This window comes from Gopherus evgoodei, chromosome 7 (genome assembly GCF_007399415.2).
Source record: "Gopherus evgoodei ecotype Sinaloan lineage chromosome 7, rGopEvg1_v1.p, whole genome shotgun sequence".
NCBI lineage: Eukaryota > Metazoa > Chordata > Testudines > Testudinidae > Gopherus > Gopherus evgoodei.
The window spans coordinates 23483021-23502065 of record NC_044328.1 but is presented as its reverse complement, the minus strand read 5'-3'; the positions used below and the strand labels follow the sequence as shown (position 1 = coordinate 23502065).

General features: G+C 41.9%; 1 protein-coding gene across 1 annotated transcript in view; it reads right to left on the bottom strand.

Annotated features, from left to right (window-relative positions):
• The window catches only part of DOCK1 (dedicator of cytokinesis 1), a 541297-nt gene extending 534418 nt beyond the window's left edge, over positions 1-6879 (bottom strand). The window contains 1 exon segment of the mRNA XM_030568323.1: positions 6687-6879. Within this exon segment, the coding sequence (XP_030424183.1) occupies positions 6687-6732 (46 nt within the window). The 5' untranslated portion in view covers positions 6733-6879.
• Between the last annotated feature and the right edge of the window lie 12166 nt (positions 6880-19045).

The following is a 19045-nucleotide window of genomic DNA, read 5'->3' as shown; positions in this document are numbered from 1 at the left end:
ACAAACTTTAACGAATATCAGCCCATTCTCAAGAAATTTCATAATAAAAGTTTTAAAACTTATCACAGTAATCCATAAACTGTAAATTTAAGTACATGGCCAATATTTACAAAATGCATAACATCTCTTTACATTTCATGAAAGTGTTTACAAAATTCTTAATACTCCTTTACCCCAATATAACGCAACTCAATATAACATGAATTCGGATATAATGCGGTAAAGCAGTGCTCCAGGGGAGCAGGGCTGCGCACTTCAGTGGATCAAAGCAATTTCAATATAACACAGTTTCACCTATAACGCGGTAAGGTTTTTTGGCTCCCGAGGACAGTGTTATATCGGGATAGAGGTGTACATAATACCAATGTTTTAAAAAAAAAACCAAAGCTGCCTCACAAGCATACACAGCGCAACTTCAAATACCATTTCATTCCCCCTCAGGCTTGGGACTGCACAAACCCATTATGAGGGCACATAAAGCATCCCTGATTTCTGTTAAGTGTCTGGATCTAGCACCTTCATGACAAGTGCATTGTTTGGCTGAATTTACCGATTCAGAAATCCAGCATTAGGTTGAGCCCACTCCTGGCAAAAATGTTCACTCTTCTCCTTACAGACATTGTGCAGAACACAGCAGGACACAGTAATGCAGACTGTATTGACAACATGGTTTCCAAATGGCTCTGAAGAAAGCATCAACAGGATTTCAATCTGCCAAATGCACATTCTACCATCATCCTACAGCCACTGAGTGAGTAGATGAAGCTTCTTTCGCTAGGTCCTCTGAAATCAGGGTACAGTTTCATAAGTCATGGATGGCAGCAGGGAATAAGAAAGGTCCCCTATAACAGTGCGGACAGTGAGTCCATTTGTAACAATGCCATTTGGTAGGAATAATATTCCTGCTTAACCATAATACTAAAGTCCTGATGTCTGGAACACCCTGGCATCATGTTCCTTACCAATGTAGCCCACATTAGTGTCCATGAATCTGCCCCTGTGATCAACCAGGCCCTGCATGTCGGAGCCCTTTGCAGTTTATGTATTCATGTGCTCCTAGCGGTGAGCAAACTATAGGTGCATGAGTCCAATCAATGGCCCTGGCCCAGATTGCAACACTTGTTCTCTCCAAGCCAGTAATTATTTCAAGAACATTGTAATGCCCACTACCTTTGGGTACATAGAATCCTGATCACAAACCTCTGCCACAACAAGCCCCACAGTTGATTTGCCAATTCCAAACTGGTTAGCCCTGTACCTGCAGCAGATGGTGGTAGTCAGCTTCCATATGGCTATAGTGATCCACTTGTGGACTGGCATGGTCTCCTTCGTACAGATATTGTGGCACTGCAGGGTAGGGGCAAGCTGATCACAATCCTCCAAGAACATCTGCTTCTTCATGCAAAAGTTCTGGTCATCCCAGGTCCGTATAGTGATGTGATGCCATCAGTCTGGAGCCCTGCTCTAGAAACACCGGTTCCACCAGGTTGGGATCCATGTTAGTGGCTCTGGCTGCTGGGAGCATGTGGTCACAAAAAGTCTCAGCTGGATGTAATGGTTGGTTAAAACCACCCAAAACACTTCTGGTCAACTCCAGCAGGACAGTCAGACAAGTTCTCCCACAACCTAATGAATCAGATGAGGGCACTAGGAAGCCTGGGATACAATAGTATATGCCCAAAGGAAATGAAGTTCTGACTCAGATCTGCATAGTACAGCATGGACATACCAGCACGGTTGTGAGGCTCAGGTTTTAACACAGAGTGGATGCTGAAATGCAGGCCTGGAAACACTGAATCTGCAGGCATGAGTCACACAGACTCAGATTTACTATATCTTGTAGATGTACCCCAAGTCTTCTAAGACAGCTTACCACACTTAGCTCCTCTTCTTGGCATACATGAGGGGTGAGCTCAAACCAGGACAAAAGAGCACAAAAATTACAGTACCTACATCCAGATTGAAGGCAAGTGTGTGGTGGACTGTGGAGGTGTGTTTCATGATCACTTGGGATAACACCATAGCGAATAAGATAGACATGAAGTCTCTGGACCCCTGTAAACCACTACCACTATTGTGTGCAGAATGCTGTATATCCACCTGGCTGGTCTGCCTATCTGCCTCTTCCTGGCCCCACAGAGTTTGCTGTATTTCAGTAGTGTTATATGTATACGTCTTTGAAATGGTTTGAGATGAGAGCCAAAATATAAAATTAAGATATTACATGTGGGGTGAGTGAGGGAAGATAACCTCATTAAACTGTAGGATTACTGATCATAATTGTGGTTTAAATTATGTTCTGTGTTAATCCAATAATGATGTTCAGTCTGCTAAGAGACAACACATTCCCCCACACCCATTCCTGGCCTGACCTCTCCCCGAATGAAGTGCCGTATTCCTGCAGGAAATGAAGCTGAGTCACACTTACAACTGCATTCTATGATAATATTTATAAACTGCATTATAATGCCTTTCATTTAGAGGGAGCAATTGTAGTTTATACGTGCATGGGATATTCAGGATGGTTTATAAATCCCACACCAAAAGATTAAGTTAATAGAGAGGAAACAACATTTCTGGGACATAATATCCTACTACAGTATCATATTGACACCATTACCCATCAGTACAGATACAGAGAATAAATTATTGTGATACATATCAACATACCCAATAAGTTTCTGGAACCTGATATATTAAAAACACTAGTCACGTACAGAAGCATACAGCTCAAAGGAAAGAAAATACTTTTCTGAGCTCCCATGACTACAACAGAAGTAATAAAAAAAAATGTAAGGGGTTTTATTAATCCTACCACTATTGACGGCGACTCTTGCTTAAGGGTAGCACACATATGATAAAAGTGCAAGGGTTAAACATTAATTTAATATATATCACTAAGAGCCAACTGCAGCTGGATTAACAATCCCATGTATGAAGTGATAGATATTCCTGTTTTACCCTCAAATCATCAGATCATATTGTTCTAGTCAATGTTATTAACAGCATTTTCCAAGACAGAGCATGGCAAGTAGTTAGACTGTTCAAAGGAATTTTTGCTTCTTTGATGGAAAGTGGCAACTGAATTAGAAAACTCAGAACAACTACATTTCATCCATCATTTTCCGCAATAATTCCATCAAGATCTCCCTGATGTCAGAGGCTACATCATATGGGTAGAAATAAAGAACACTCAACTAAGATTAGAAAGGAAAAGGGGGGAGGGGGGAAGAGACAAAGTGTGTGTGTTAAAAGAGGTGAAGAAGCAAAGGGAAGCTGTGAGAAGAAAGATGTTTCAAGGCTCTTTTCACATCTTAGATTTGTAATGTACTTAAAGTCAGTCAGTCGAGCCACTTTCATGAAAAATCTCAGTGGGAACACTTTATTACCAACCTTTTGACTAGCTGTCCAAATTTTGATAAAAAAAATAAGATTTTCATTTACATCATATTGATTTTTCTATAAACAGATGCATGTTTAAATGGGAAGCTATGTCCTTTCTTCATGAAAATGTTCATTTAAACAGTATATTCCCATGAATCAAGGTTATTTCTTACTGATACAGAACTGATATACACAAACGCTTTTTAAAACATTTCAGAAATTTTAGGTTTCCCAAAAACAATAAATCTGGCAAGACCAGAATCCTCCTAGTTTAATATATAGACATGAAAAACACATGTAACCAAATTGAACATATTAATCATCCTTAGAAGGCAATTCAGTGATGCAGAAAAAAGGATATTCATCCTAAATCTGTTTTGAGAGCCAGATTTTAAGAGTATAGTGCAGGCAAATGAAAATGTCTATGTTCACTTAGCATCAAATCTAATTTTCCTTCATAGCAACAATACATCTATTTTCAACTCCTACACCCTTGAAATTCATTAAAGAATTTCCATAATGTAGCTAGTGATCACCACTCACATCTAATCTGGAGGGGGGGAGCCCAAGGAAGCTGTTATACCAAATAAATGCATGAGCTTTTTCTAAGATCTTATATTTGGAATTAAGAAATATATAGATACTGCACCATTCTCCTACAAACTCTGAACCTATTTTTAAAGAGATAAAACACTGATTCAACACTAGTATGTCAGCTAGTTCCAAAATACTTCTGTCTTCTATAAATATCAAAAGCAGTATTTCAATTTTAATTCAGTGAAGTCCAGATCTCTAAAATGTGATAGTTTCCCACAATGGATACCCAGATTTACTTAAAGAACTTAATTTACACCTCTAATCTTTACCCAAAGTAACTAAAGACATTACTTTGGCTCCTGAAAAGCAAGCTCTCCAGATTCTTCATCTAATTTGTAGCCTCTTGGCAGTGGTCCTAGATCCCAGTATTCCAAAAACCAAGAGATGGAGCTTTAAATTCAAACTTTAATCTGCTTCCCAAGTAGCCCACTAGATCACTAAACACCTCCATATTTAGATTTTACATATACTCAACCATTATGATTTTTCCTGTTAGACAAGCATCTGTCTTTTAAACGTTCAGTTAACTGGATTTCACTATATAGCATCAAAAACTGAATTAACTGTCTGTGCTTTACAATTAAACTTCCCAACTGCACCTTGGTGATACTGGAGAAGAGACAGAAAAACAGGATTACACATTGCTGTACTTGTGAAAGACCTTATATAAAATCCACACTTGACTATAAATGACTAGCTTTATAGCATCCCCTTCATTCATCCCATCATGCCTAAAACAGTTACAGAAGATACAGATGTTTATCTATATACAATGTGATCTGAAATATTTAGACACATTTGGGATGAGTTAATGATCCACTAGAAGCCTTAATTTTTTAATTTCCTTTTTTATTTTCCTTATAATTGAAGTTCTGTGTCTTACACATAAAGCATCGCTCCATTTACTATCTAGGAAGTAAGGGCCTACTACTAAACCAGGGTCTAACACAAAGACATGCATCCAACGAAGTGAGTATTCACCCACGAAAGCTCATGCTCTAAAACGTCTGTTAGTCTGTAAGGTGCCACAGGACTCTTTGCTGCTTTTACAAAGACGTGAAATTTTAAAAGTCATGTACTACCCACAATAAATTCCTAAAGTTCACTATGCTCCTCCCAGTCCCAGAACTTCCTTCTCCATGATATACAGTGGTTCTTCAAAAAAAAGTAAAATACAAAAAAAAGTTTAAGCACTGAATGAGACAAAATAAAATTCATTTTCACACTTGCAAGCAATATTTCTAAGAGAATCCACAAATTGAAAAAAAATTCTCTCACATTAACATTTCCAAATGGAATACTAGAGTTTATATTTCCTACCTCAAGAGAAACACTCTTACATATGCAAGTAAGATATAGTCTGCTCCCCTTCTACTCATAGCAAATGCTTTTGATGAAATGGTCCACCTTGAAATTCAGGAAGTTTCTGGTTATCTAAACATTCTGCCTAGATACTGACTTTATTATGGAGACTTCTGAATTAAAAGTCAGCTGTAGTTCCTCTCTCTCATTTCAGAGGGACAGATGTGAAATTGAGAAATATCTAAAATAGTGTTTTCTGCAGAATAGAGTGCCCTTTTCTCCCTCTATCCCCAAACCTTACTTCTCTTAATGTGGAACAGTAATGTAGAGAGCGTTCAGTGCTGTCAAAACATTCGTTTGTGGAGGGTAAGCACTATAATTCATGCACCCAACATTCATGAACAGTCTCCCAAGGGAGAGGAACTGAGTCAAGTAAATACCCTCAAAAATGTTTGGGATCAGTTCTGGAATTTTACATTTTATTCAACCATTACCAGCAGAGAGCTATTTCAATAAACCTGAAATAAACTGTGTAACAATTGTGTCCCATTATACTCATCTAAAATGGAGCAAAAAAAAAAAAAAAGTGACAGGGCAATAACCCCTAACAGCCTTGTTTGCCGTGATCACTGAAATGTACCCTCTCCTATGTTTCTAAACCAGGCATTTAAGAAATTCAAAGCAGAAAATCCGTAATACACTGATGATAACACCTGCCCTTACAGTGCAGGAGTCAAAACCCACTGCAATTAGGCTGCATAAATAAAAGAAAATTTTATTCAGTGAACGAGAAATGGCTAGAGAGAGGCTCATCCTAGCTCAAAGACGACAAAAATCAAAACCAGGCTTGTCCTGGGGAGGGACAGAACTTTAGATATCTTTTTAAGGAGGGTGGTAATAATGCCCAGCCAGCGCTGTCCCGAGTTGCACCCTAGCCAGGCGGCTAGGGGAAAAAGGGCCCGCGGGACGTTACTTAGCAGCCAAGTGCCAGGGAAGTGCAAGCCAATCCCGCGGAGGAAATGCGATGTCCAATGTGAGCTGCTCCCCATTCCCACCCCCGCTACGCAAGGCCTTTGCGGAGGGAATAGGCGCGCCTGCCCTCCACCTCCTCCCAGTTTAGTGCCAAGCAGCCACGAGCTCCGGCACAGGGCAGCCCCATGGGCAGAGCTCGCCTGCCCTCGCCGCGGCGCAAATGCAGACAATAAGCAGGAGGCAAGGAAATAAAGGGAGCAAAGGCTGCAGCGCCCGGGGAGAGGCCGGGAGCAGGAAACGCTCCAGCAGGGGAGTTGTGCGGGCGCCGACTCTGGGCTTTCCCGGGAAAAGAACGAACTTGTGCAAAGTTTGAGTCAAGCAAATAAAGCGCAACAAGCGGGATCCCGGGGGAGCGGAGGAGAGGGCCTCACCCACGCCGTATTTCTCCTCCCTCTTGGTGGGCACCCAGCGAGTCATGGCGCAGGGGGAGGCTCTCCGCCCGTCAGGCGCTGGGGAGCCGCGACCGCAGCCGCCGAACCGGGATGGGATGCGGGGACTCCGCTCCTAAGCCGCCATTTTCCAGCCGCGGGACGGGAAAAGTTTGCTCCTGCGGATGAAGTCATGTGGTGCGGGCGGAGTCAGCACTGGGAGTCCCAGCCCCCCTACAAGCCGGGCCGGGTGAGCGCTAGTGTGCGGCTTCCCCAGGGACTGGCAGAATGACCGACCAGGGCACCTCACACCAGCCTGCCATTGCTTCCCCTGCCCCAAGAAACCAGCCCCCCATTACTGCCCCAAGAAACCAGCCTGCCATTGCTCCCCCTGCCCCAAGAAACCAGCCTGCCATTGCTCCCCCTGCCCCAAGAAACCAGCCCCCCATTACTGCCCCAAGAAACCAGCCTGCCATTGCTCCCCCTGCCCCAAGAAACCAGCCCCCCATTACTGCCCCAAGAAACCAGCCTACCATTGCTCCCCCTGCCCCAAGAAACCAGCCTGCCATTGCTCCCCCTGCTCCAAGAAACCAGCCCCCCATTACTGCCCCAAGAAACCAGCCTGCCATTGCTCCCCCTGCCCCAAGAAACCAGCCTGCCATTGCTCCCCCTGCTCCAAGAAACCAGCCCCCCATTACTGCCCCAAGAAACCAGCCTGCCATTGCTCCCCCTGCCCCAAGAAACCAGCCTGCCATTGCTCCCCCTGCCCAAACCAACCTGCTCTCAGACAACCAACTTGCTGCCCCTGCCCAAACCACTCTGTTACCAAGAAACCAGAAAAAAGAGAAGCTAGATCTATCTGAATATTGCCAAATTTTGCCCCCCACCCCCATTAGTGGCATCTGTCACGGACTCACAGATCGTGCCCACTCTTGGCCCTGTGTGGTCCGTGGTGGGGTGCCCCTTTCAGTTAGGCAGCTCTTCTCCCAGGGGTCCACTCTTTCTCAGGTTAAGCCCCTGCACCTCCTGGAGCCACACCTCTCTGAGTCTTAGCACCCCTGTGTCTCACCATGGGCCCTTGCTCTGATGCAACCTTGTTCTCTAGACCAGAATGACTCTTATCTAGCATAAGACAGGAGGGTTTATTCAATGTTGAACACAGCACTGGAAGCTCTCAGGCCTGGCCTCCCTCAGCACAAGTTTCCCCTGCATCCAGGTGGGCTCTGCCTGCTCCCCCTCTTCAGCCCTGAGCCCCCCTGCTTCCCAGCTGTGCATCTGATATCACTAGCCTCAAGCCCCACCTCTATCCATTGTCATCTCTCCAGGTAAACAGGGTCGCCTGGGCCTCCTCTCTTCTCTTCGCAGCCTATTGTCCTCACGCTTGGCAGAACCGCTGTGACTCCTGAGCTGGGTCACCAGGTCACCAGTTGCTGGGATCTCCATTCTCCATGCCAGTGGTTGGGGTCCCAAGTTCCCTCACCGGTCGTCTGTAACAACAAACTCCCTCTCCCATCACCTCATTAAACCCATAGCACCTAGGGAAATTGAGTCCCATCCCCTCTTCATGCAAACTATAGGAAAACCAAGAAAATCCCCCATAGGAAACAAGGAAAAACAAGAAACTCCTACACTTATTCACACCATCAGAAATTAAAAAAGCCTAGCTACTGTACCCCCCCCCCCAATTTTTTTTTTTAAATCTGACTTCCCATTTCACTTGGAGAATGAGCACTGCATAAGCCCACCACAGGTGTGTGCTGGTTCCAGACAAATGGTTCCGGCAATGGGAGCTTCAGGTGAGGTACCTGCAAGTGATGGCAGCGTGCATAGCCCTCTGCCCCCGCCCCGTCCTCCAGGGGCCACAGGGATGTGGTGCCGGCTGCTTCCGGGAGCAGCGCGGGGCCAGGGCAGGAAGGGAGCCTGCCTTAGCCTTGCTGTGTGCCACTGCCACCTCAGAGCTGCTCAAGGTAAGCGGTGCCAGGCCAGAGCCCACACCCCAACCCCCTGCCCTGAGCCCCCTCCCACACTCCACACCCCCTGCTCTGAGCCCCCAACCCCCTGCCCTGAGCCCCCTTCTGGACCCCACATCCCTTGCCCTGAGCCCCTTCCTGCACACTGCACCCCCTCCCGCACCCCAACACCCTGCCCAGCCCTACATTCATGGCCCTGCATGCAATTTCTCCACCCAGATGTGGCCATCAGGCAAAAAGTTTGCCTTTCCCTGTTCTATGGCATGGATAGAGAATAAGTATTGCCACTCCTGCTGCACTGAATAATTTTGGGCTCTGATGTATCCTTGTGCACAAGTGTCACAAAGATCCATTGAAGGGGTGTGCTTGTGCACAAGGATGCAACAGGATTCAGAAATTTATGGTGCAGTAGAAGCAGTCTATTGGTGCCATGTCATTTGAATGATGACGGATGAACACTGGATGGATCTTGGCTTTTGGTTTGCTCAGGTACCAAAATGTTTTGGTGCAGCTGGAAGAGCTAGATTTCATCTCTATTTAAGCATTCTAGGACTCAGAGACAGGTTTTTTTCATTTCTACTTGTGTGGGATCCCGTTTTTTACAGCACTCATACTACAGAATGTGTTGGGGTCCAAACTGCTTTTGGTGCAGTAAGAATGGCTAGTCTTCTCTATTTTGATGATAGAGTTTGGTAAATAACTTGCCACATTTGTCCTTCCTAGAAAATCAAGCTATCCCCATCTGTCTCATCGCCAGAGAAACTGAGCCCTTTTAAGGGTACATTTACACTGCAGCTGGGAGAGACAGACTTGTGCTTGCTCAGCTCAAGCTAAGACACTAAAAATAACACTGTAGAATTGCTGTTCAGGTGACAGCTCAGGCTAGCCACCTCATCTCAGACAAACAGGTTCGGGTGGGCTTGAGATCCCAAACTGCTGCTTAAGCTGCAACATCTACACTGCTATTATTAGTGTGCTGATTTGAGCCAAGCTAACCTGAGTCTGTCTATGTAGCTTGGGAGGATTGCTCCTAGTTGCAGTGTAGACATGCCCTCATTCTCCTGAGACAAGGTGGGTGAGTAGACAGCAAGCCTACACCCTATCCCTATGTTATTCCTACAAGCAACCCTCCTGTTCGCCTCTCATTCTCTGTTCAAAGCAACTAGAGCAATTCTCTTTTCCCTCCAAAAACCAATTTTCCTCTGCCATACTGTTGTCCAAGCCAACTGCTATATCCTGTTTCTCCTGCCCCTAGGTTATTCTTTCTCTTTTCTTCACAGAGAAAAGAAGTGATAAGAAGATATTTTAGTACGGGGTTGGCAACCTTTCAGAAGTGGTGTGCCGAGTCTTCATTTTTTCACTCTAATGTAAGGTTTTGCGTGCCACTAATACATTTTAATGTTCTTAGAAGATCTCTTTCTATAAGTCTATAGTATATAATTAAACTATTATCATATGTAAAGTAAATAAGGTTTTTAAATGTTTAAGAAGCTTCATTTAAAATTAAATTAAAATGCAGGACCCCCCCCCCCCCCCCGGATTGGTGGCCAGGACCTGGGCAGTGTGAATGCCACTGACAATCAGCTCGCGTGCTGCCTTCGGCACGTGTGCCATAGGTTGCCTATCCTTGTTCTAATATCTGAGACTGGCAATCTCTTTGCCAGCAGGCTGTCTGTCTCTGGGAGTTTCCCGGGAGTTATCCCTCTCTGTATGGATCTATTCTGTGACTATAAAGACTTCAGATCGTAACTCCCAAACCCAAAGTTCTGGGGATTCTCTCAAAATTAGAGTATGTCAAGCGGATATTCTGTGTGTGGGGTGTTTCAGTTATGAGGGGGACAGGTGAACAGAGGAGCTGAGCTTCTCCACTCTCTTCCCCAAGTCCTAGTGCCCTCAGAAAACCTGAGAGGCAGCATATCTTTTAAAGTAAAGCAAAACAATATGAAAATTTTGCTTTACTAAGAAGAAAATGTGAAAAAAGTAGTGGAGAAAATTAAAGGGATAAAATTTGGAAAGAAATAGAAAGGGGAAGGGCAAAATAAACTGTGGAAAATCTGAACCGCTATATTCTGCTACAAAAAAACTGACAACTGTAGGACCCTGGTGCGCTGATGCCACTGCTTGTCATGCTGATCGGTACTATCTCATTTCCTTGTACTCCCCCGTCTATCCCTCTGTATCCACCTGCTTTTGTTCTATACATACATTGTAAGATCCTGGGGACAGGGATCATCTTTTTGTTCTGTGTTTGTACAGTACCTAGCACAACAGAGTCCAGCTCCTAGGGCAGGGGTTCTCAAACTGGGGTTTGGGACCCCTCAGGGGGTCACGAGGTTATTACATGGGGGGTCGTGAGCTGTCAGCCTCCACCCCAAACCCCACTTTGCCTCCAGCATTTATAATGGTGTTAAATATATAAAAAAGTGTTTTTAATTTATAAGAGGCTTGCTATGAGAAAGGGGTCACCAGTACAAAAGTTTGAGAACCACTGTCCTTGGGGCTATGATAATACAAATAATAATAATAATAATAATAATAATAATATATACTAAGGATAATTAAACCTAATATTTTTAGGGTGAGACCTAATCCCTTTCAGGGGTCAGGAAGGAATCTTTACATTCAGTGCATTTTGGGTGGAGCCATCTCCTGAAGCATTATTGCCTACTGTTGGGGCATTGTTCCAGACTATATCAGTATCTGATTCACACAGCAACCCATTCCCACCTAGTCTTTCCATACACCCTCCCACCTTCTTTGTGCTTTATTTCCCAGTTCAGAGGTATGCTGCAGTATAATATAGATTCCACCACCTAGAACGTTGTCTGCCAAGGACTAGACTGAGACCCTGAATCTCATTGCTCTTTTAACTAAAGCAAGCCTTTAGAATTCAAAGGCCATTGCAATGTGTTGAACCACTGTACCCTTAGGCATTATTCCGTAGGGTGAGGAGATCAAAAGTGTTTCAACAGCAGTCTCGGCTCGTTATCTTTGTCCTGCAGTATTGTGTAACTTTGATTTAAAGGGTTTAAGAGGGTTGTAAGACAAATCAAATAAAACTGAAATATTAAAACAAGTGTTCTTGTTCCATTTAGTGCTTCTTATCTTTGTTTTTCCATGCAAATGAAAGAACAAATAAAAAAGAAATGCAGCACATGTATTTATGTCTATGGATAAATATTTTGCAATGCTATACAGTCTATAGGTTGTTCCTCTGATGCTTCTATATTTGTGAAGGGAAGCTCCAGAAGAGGTTGGGATCTGAAGGCACTGTCACATGTTCGCTCACAGATCTTCAAAACTACTGATGTAATAGTCTTTTCTAGCATTTACAGTATAAATGCAAGTCTGGGATCCGATTTGCTTCTCTCTTATCCTGGCGTAAATCAGGAGCTACTCCACTGAAGTCACTGAAGGCATAAGGAATGAGTGTGGAGTACAGAATAGTGCCCTTAGATAAAGTTTAATTAACTGTGGTTTGGTGGTCAAGTGGTCTAGCTTGGTGTATGTGCTATTGCTTTACATCTAGGGTCCAACGTTCAAATCTGAAATTAAATTTGGTATCCTCAAATTAGGCTATAACTGTACAGCTGTCTACATGATGAAAGCAGCATTGGCAGTGTTCATTCAGGTAGCAACTAAGGGCCAGATTATGTCTTCAGACCGACACATACAACTTAATTGGCATTGGCATATATATATGTATGTATTGGCTAACTGCAAGTACCTATCTGAGGCAGAATTTAGGCCTAAAATAGGAGGAATCAGAATTCATGAGAACTGGAAAAACTGAGGACACTTGTGCAACTCCTATCTGCACAATACGCTAAACCCTTGTTCTGTTAAAGCCAGTGTCTAAATTATCTTCAACTTCACTGAGAGCAGGATCTGGCTCGTTTTCTAGTTATACAGCCAAAACTGTCCATTCATTACCTCTGTAAACACAAAATTCACATAATTAAAAAAATATTTTTAAAAACTCATGTGAGGATTAATAAAATATACTAATTATGATCCAGATCCTACAACAGGATCAGCACAGGTGAACCCATACACACATACTGAGCCCTGTTAACTTCAACTGAGGCCTATATTGTCCATTGAGTACTGTCAAAACTTTCATTTTAGTGAAAGCCTGTTAAAAAGAGGAAAAATCCAGTTTAAATTATGATAGCCAGCAAATAAGATTCCTACTGATTCACCGTGCACAAATATTCCTCTGGTACTTTCTACAACAAGGGAAAAGTATGTAGTGAGACAAGACTATGAGACAGAAAGTATTAAAACAGTTTTGTTTTTTGTCCAGTAGTCAAATAATATTAGGTGTTTTTGGGAAGAAAAACAGTAATTTTCCATAAGAGTTTGAAATGTTCTAGTTGACAGATTTTCCATATGTGTACATAACATGTTTCCACCTACTGTGTATATGATATGTATTACTTACCAATCTAAGGCTCCATCCCACTGCTAAACAGCACATCATATGCAAAATTAAAAATTATCTTTAAAAAGTGAAATTAAAATAAGTGAAAAAATAAAACTCAAATCAGTGACATAAAAAGGGAATCAATAACAATGTCTGCACGTTTTAAAATATCTTTACATCAGCTGTTTGGATCTCCAGGTTCTGTATAAATGCACCACATAAATGAAGGGTCAACTATCTAGCAGTAATATAACATCTGTTTTAACATTAACTCCAACAGATCCGCATCACCACTGGCCACCAGTAATATTTGAAATTCTTGGCAGAGGGACTGGCTTTTTGAAAAGGAGGAACAGAAACAGATGCATTAATCTGGGTCAAAAATCTGTAATAAATAAATAAGAAATACCATATAAATGTACCAATATAGTCAAGATATATATTACACTTACTGAATACAACAGCATAAGGTGGATGCTTGTTCTGCTTCAGTTAAATGTCACAATTTTTGTGAACAACTGTTCCACTGTCCATGCCAGTAGGTGGATTCAATACTTGTGGACACACTAAATATGAAATGACTCTACCTGCATAGTGAAATCTCACTGAAGATATTGCCGGTGTGGAAGGCCAGTAGATTCCTAGCTTTGCATAACTGTTTTGCTTTTTTACTTCTGATAAAGATATCCTGTTAGAAATTATATTGCGCCCAGACTAGATAAGAGCAATCAGTGTTTACTACTTGCAACTAATGACCTCTATGCAGAATAATTCTTTGTTTCATTCTCTGATAAATGGCTGCCACTGCAACCTTGTTAGGCTACAGACATGGTAAGAGATCTTCATACTTCATTAGCACGCTTTTTTCTTTTATATTTTAGTTTAAAAATATCATTGTCTTGATCCATATGCAAATATCAATTATATAAATATTCTGTTGTACAAAATTACTTCAACATTTAAGCCCAGTCTTGCAAACATTTATGCACATGCTTAATCTTGTGTGTGTGAGCAGTCTCACTGAAGTTAGAAGTTGAGGACCACTGGCAGCTGAACATGTTAGAGAAACCTGTGGTCTGTTCTAGTCTCCATCAAGGATGAGCAGAGAGAAGCAAGGATACACAAATAGCTTTCTGTTGGCCTCCTGTCTTGGCTTCATAGAGACTAAGATTTGGCAAAGCAGAGAATATAGACCAGCATCTGGGAGTGACTATACTTCATACTCTCTTCCAACCTGTGTCCTTGTATTTTGAATGCCTAGCCACTAATACATTGCATTCATTTGAATAGTTTGTATTTCAGATTTTCTGTATTCCACAACATTTTCTGAGTTGAAAAGCTTCCTCTTTTATCTTTGTAGAATAATCGTGTCTGTCCAGTAAATGCATTTATGTGCTCTTCACCAACAGAATGTCATTTGGAGGCACTGTCATAACATGTAAAAAAAAGTGCCAAATGGGAGAGGGTAATAAAAATATTTGGAGGAACTGTCTGAATGACATGATATTTTTAAAGGAGTAGAATCCATTCTGTGAAGTTTGTCTGCTAGAATATAATGTGGTGTTTAATATCTTTTAAATTGGACCAAATAGAGGAACACATCTCATTTCATTTAATTGTTTCCCAGTCAATGTTTACTTACTTCTTCCACTGAGTTTTGATATTTATTGATTATGAGAAGATTCTATAAATCTACAAAAGTGAATGATTTCTTTTTAAAGGTGAGAGGGTGAAATGAATTTAATTGTTATGTATTATTTCTCTATTTAGCTTGCCCATATTTTACTATATTTAACCATATTTGGCCTGGTTGTATGTAATGAAAATAATTTTGTTCCATGGGTTCTATTCTTTTTGAAGTTGCTCAAGTTGTTTTAGATTATTATGGAAGTGATATAAATGAGGAGAGAAATGTGATGAGTTTGATGTCAAGGGTAACTGTTTGAAGGTATGGAGGTAGACATTACCCCATCCAAGGTAGAAGCCAAACTCAAACAGCTTAATGGGACTAAATCGAGGGGCCCAGATAATCTTCATCCAAAAATATTAAAGGAACTGCGGCATGAAATTGCAAGCCCTTTAGCAAGAATTTGTAATGAATCTGTAAAGTCAGCCTTCCAAGGGGAGCAGTGGGGGCAAAAGACATATCTGGCGTCAAGACTAAGCTTGATAAGTTGATGGAGAGGATGGTATGATGGGATAGCCTAATTTTGGCAATTAATTGATCTTTGACTATTAGCGGTAAGTATGCCCAGTGGCCTGTGATGGGATGTTAGATGGGGTGGGATCTGAGTTACTACAGAAAATTCTTTCCTGGGTGTCTGGCTGATGAGTCTTCCCCACATGCTCAAGGTTTAGCTGATCACCATATTTGGGGTTGGGAAGGAATTTTCTTCCAAGGCAGATTGGCAGAGGCCCTGGGGGTTTTTCATCTTCCTCTGCAGTGTGGGGCATGGGTCACTTGCTGGAGGATTCTCTGCACCTTGAAGTCTTTAAACTATGATCTGAAGACTTCAGTGGCCAAGGCATAGGTTAGGGGTTTATTACAGGAGTGGGTGAGTGAGATTCTGTGGCCTGCATTGTGCAGGAGCTCAGACTAGATGATCATCATAGTCCCTTTTGACCTTAAAGTCTATGAATCTATGAAGGTCTCCTAGTAATTAGGGTTTCTGTAAGAGTTTCTGGATGGAGGTTTCTTTGGAAGTGTATGTGCACTAGAGCCAGATTACCCAACTCTTGTGTCTTCTCATGTGTTCTAGGATACAGGTTTTTCCACTGGACTTTTATAGTGTTATTTAATGATAGAAAATCAGTGAGAGTATCTTTGTTTCTACATGTGGGGGAGCTGAGCACTTGATCATGCCAGAATGTGAGATGTTGCAGTTGTGCTATAAGAAAGTAAAGTGGAAAATTATGAAGGGTCATGTCCCCCCGCATCTGCACAATTAGCATTATCTTTTTAGGGTATTGTAACAGAGAGTGATTCAAGTACTCGCCAGGCTCAGCGGGACGGTTCACCTTCCAAGATCAGAGGTGTTTGGTCTGGTATGGCTGTGCAGTGGATGAACAGGTGAGCCTGCACTCCAATTACTTATATGCTAAGTAATCCCCCAGGAGAAGCTGATTGGGGTAGTTATCTAATCAGGCTGGTGGACTGGATGGGATAAAGAGCCAAATAGCCCATCCACCCAAGTCTGATAAAGAGGCACAGGAAGGAAGTGCCAGGAGAAGGAAAGAATTGGACAGGGTTAGCTAAGCCTAATCACACAGAGGCCTCAGGTCCCATCAGGTCCCGAGGAGAGGGCTAAAAGCATTGTAGATATTGTAAATAGACTGTTGCACAGAGACTGTAGTGATATTGGTGGAGGGAACTTGAATGAAAGGTCACTAACTACACACTTGATGGAGTTAGTACAGTTTCTGCAGGGGAGAAGACAGCAGTAGAGCCATGCCCTGTTACAGATATATATGGGGATTTTTATTGCTCCATAAAAGGGATGATATTGGAGGGGCTGTGTGTGTGTAGTAACTGGAGTAGAGACAAAAAGTAGTAACTTTGGAAAGAACTGTGCAAGGTGACAGTTCTTTCACCTTAATGATGTTAACTTTGTCAATAAGTGTAATCAGAATGGCAGGCCACTTTTTTATCATTAATAATTTTATCCAAGAGTGGAATGTAAAGCGGAAAGTGTATTTACTTTAATGTCAACTTTGTGAAAAAATATGTTGGATTGGGCAGGATTGTGGGAGCTGTGGTATCTAGGAAGTTACATTAACAATTTCTTGCACTTAGGGATACAAGTTAAAAATTCACCAAATTCTGGGAGTAATCTTAACATTTCAGGCAGAGATGTTTAATGAATATGAGAATAAAGTGTTCTGGATTCTGAATCACAGGGAACGTAATTGTTCAAAGCTTACTCATGTCAATTGGACTTTAACCTTTACTTGAAATCAGTGGAAGTAAGAATTCTACAATCAGGTTCAAAACAGTTACATAAATTACTAGTATAATATACCTGAAAAGCTAAAGAAACTCATCTTAACAGTCAGTCTTTTATTTGCAACATGATTCTCTTTGCACTAACATTAATGAGCCAACAGAATAGTATTTTATATTCTCTTATTTTAAGAGACATAATATTACCTGCTTTAAGTTATTGCTGACATATTTACAAGCATTGGATATTCTCATTCAAAATCAAATAATAAATCCCATATACATAGTTTGAGCAGAACTCCCAGACAAGAACAAGCAGAACAGAAAATATCTTCATAAAAGTTAGGGAAGTATCATGCCGATAGGTATAAACAAGTACTTTGTTTTCAGAGGACCATCTGGTTTGCTGTGTAAATTCCAATTGACTCAGTATTTTTAAAAAGAATGAGCTAAATTTTTCACACTTTAGCATAAAAGATGAAAAACATATAAAGAGAATAGGTGAAGAGAGATTATTTGAACTATAATATATGCAAGTAAAGTCATTACTCATTGCAAGCTAGATAATGACGAGTTAGAGGCTGACAAGCTCAAGATGAAAACATGCATTATCCTGTTAATAATAGTTTGCACTTGTGTTGCACTTTACATTCTCAAGGCACTATACAAATATTAACTTTCCTTCATGAGAGAGAAAAGTATCATCTTCATTTACAACTGAGACACAGCAAAGCTAAGGCAAACATTTTCAAAACAAGCAGGCACCCAAAAGTTGAAGAATCCAAAGTCAGGGACTACTTTTTGAATACTTTCGCCTAAGTGACTTTCGAAAGGCCACACAATACATCCTTACCAAAGGTAAAGTTAGACTTTAGGAACTCTCCAATTCTATCCTCAGTTCTGTAGAACATGTTCCACTTACTCTTTTACTATCACATGAGTTAGCATTGAGCAACCAAATGCTATAGCATCACCTGTTTACAAGAGTTTCAAGAGACAAGGGGCTTGAAGTGTTGTCTGTTCTGTTCTACATAGGTTTTTATACTGCGCCCATCAATGTAATATCTGAGCACCTTCCAGGAGCACAGTAAGCCATGTGACTACACTTCTGTCATGTGGTATTTGTTCTGTCATCCTCCCTTGGAAGGAAAAGTGTGTGCAGTGGAGTGTCTTGTTATGGAAGCATATCTATCTGTATAAACACACACACACGTTGCTATGTGTTTATATTCAAGGTAGGTCAAAAATGTGCCTTGTATTTGGTGTGGAAAGTGAAGAGGTTTGTGATAGTCCTTAGTTCATGAGGAGTTTATTCCATGGTCCAGTCCAGGAGAAAGTTCTGTCTCTTGCACAGATGAGCTTTGCTCTTCCTATTGAGAGTTCCGTTGTGCCAGAGGATCATAGTTGTTTACCAAAGTCTTCATCCCAGAGCTTTAGATATCCTCGGCCCAGGACCAAGAGTGCTTAGAAGATGAGGACTGAGAATTTGAATTCGATTTGATATTTTATGGGAAGCCATATAGAGTGCCAGGGTGAAGACTGGGAGTTGTGGGGGGAAGCCAGCTTGGAGCTCCAGCCCCGGGGCAGAAAATTTCACAGAGGTCAATGGAAGTCATGGATTCTGTGACTTCCCTTATCTCCTTGATATAATTGTAGCCTTAGTGATAACGGCATGAATAACTGAAGCCAGATCTTCATCTATCAGGATGGGACAGAGTTTCCTAGCCAACCGGAGATGGCAGAAATCTTTACTCACGTATGCTGCTCTGTAAGAGCTCAGAGTGAGTGAGGAATCCAAGTATGCCTAGACTACGACTGAATTCTTATTATGCACAACGTGCCTCCATTGTCACATGACCAGGATTTGTCATTGATTTTGGTCCACTGGTTGAATCATTAGCTTCCCCAGCCTGGGCCAGGTATTAACAGGCAGTGTGACGTGAATGCTGATCCATGCCCCCATGGACTGAATTGATCAATTATGAGTGTGTATCTTCAGTCAGTGGAGATTGCAACATGGCTACAA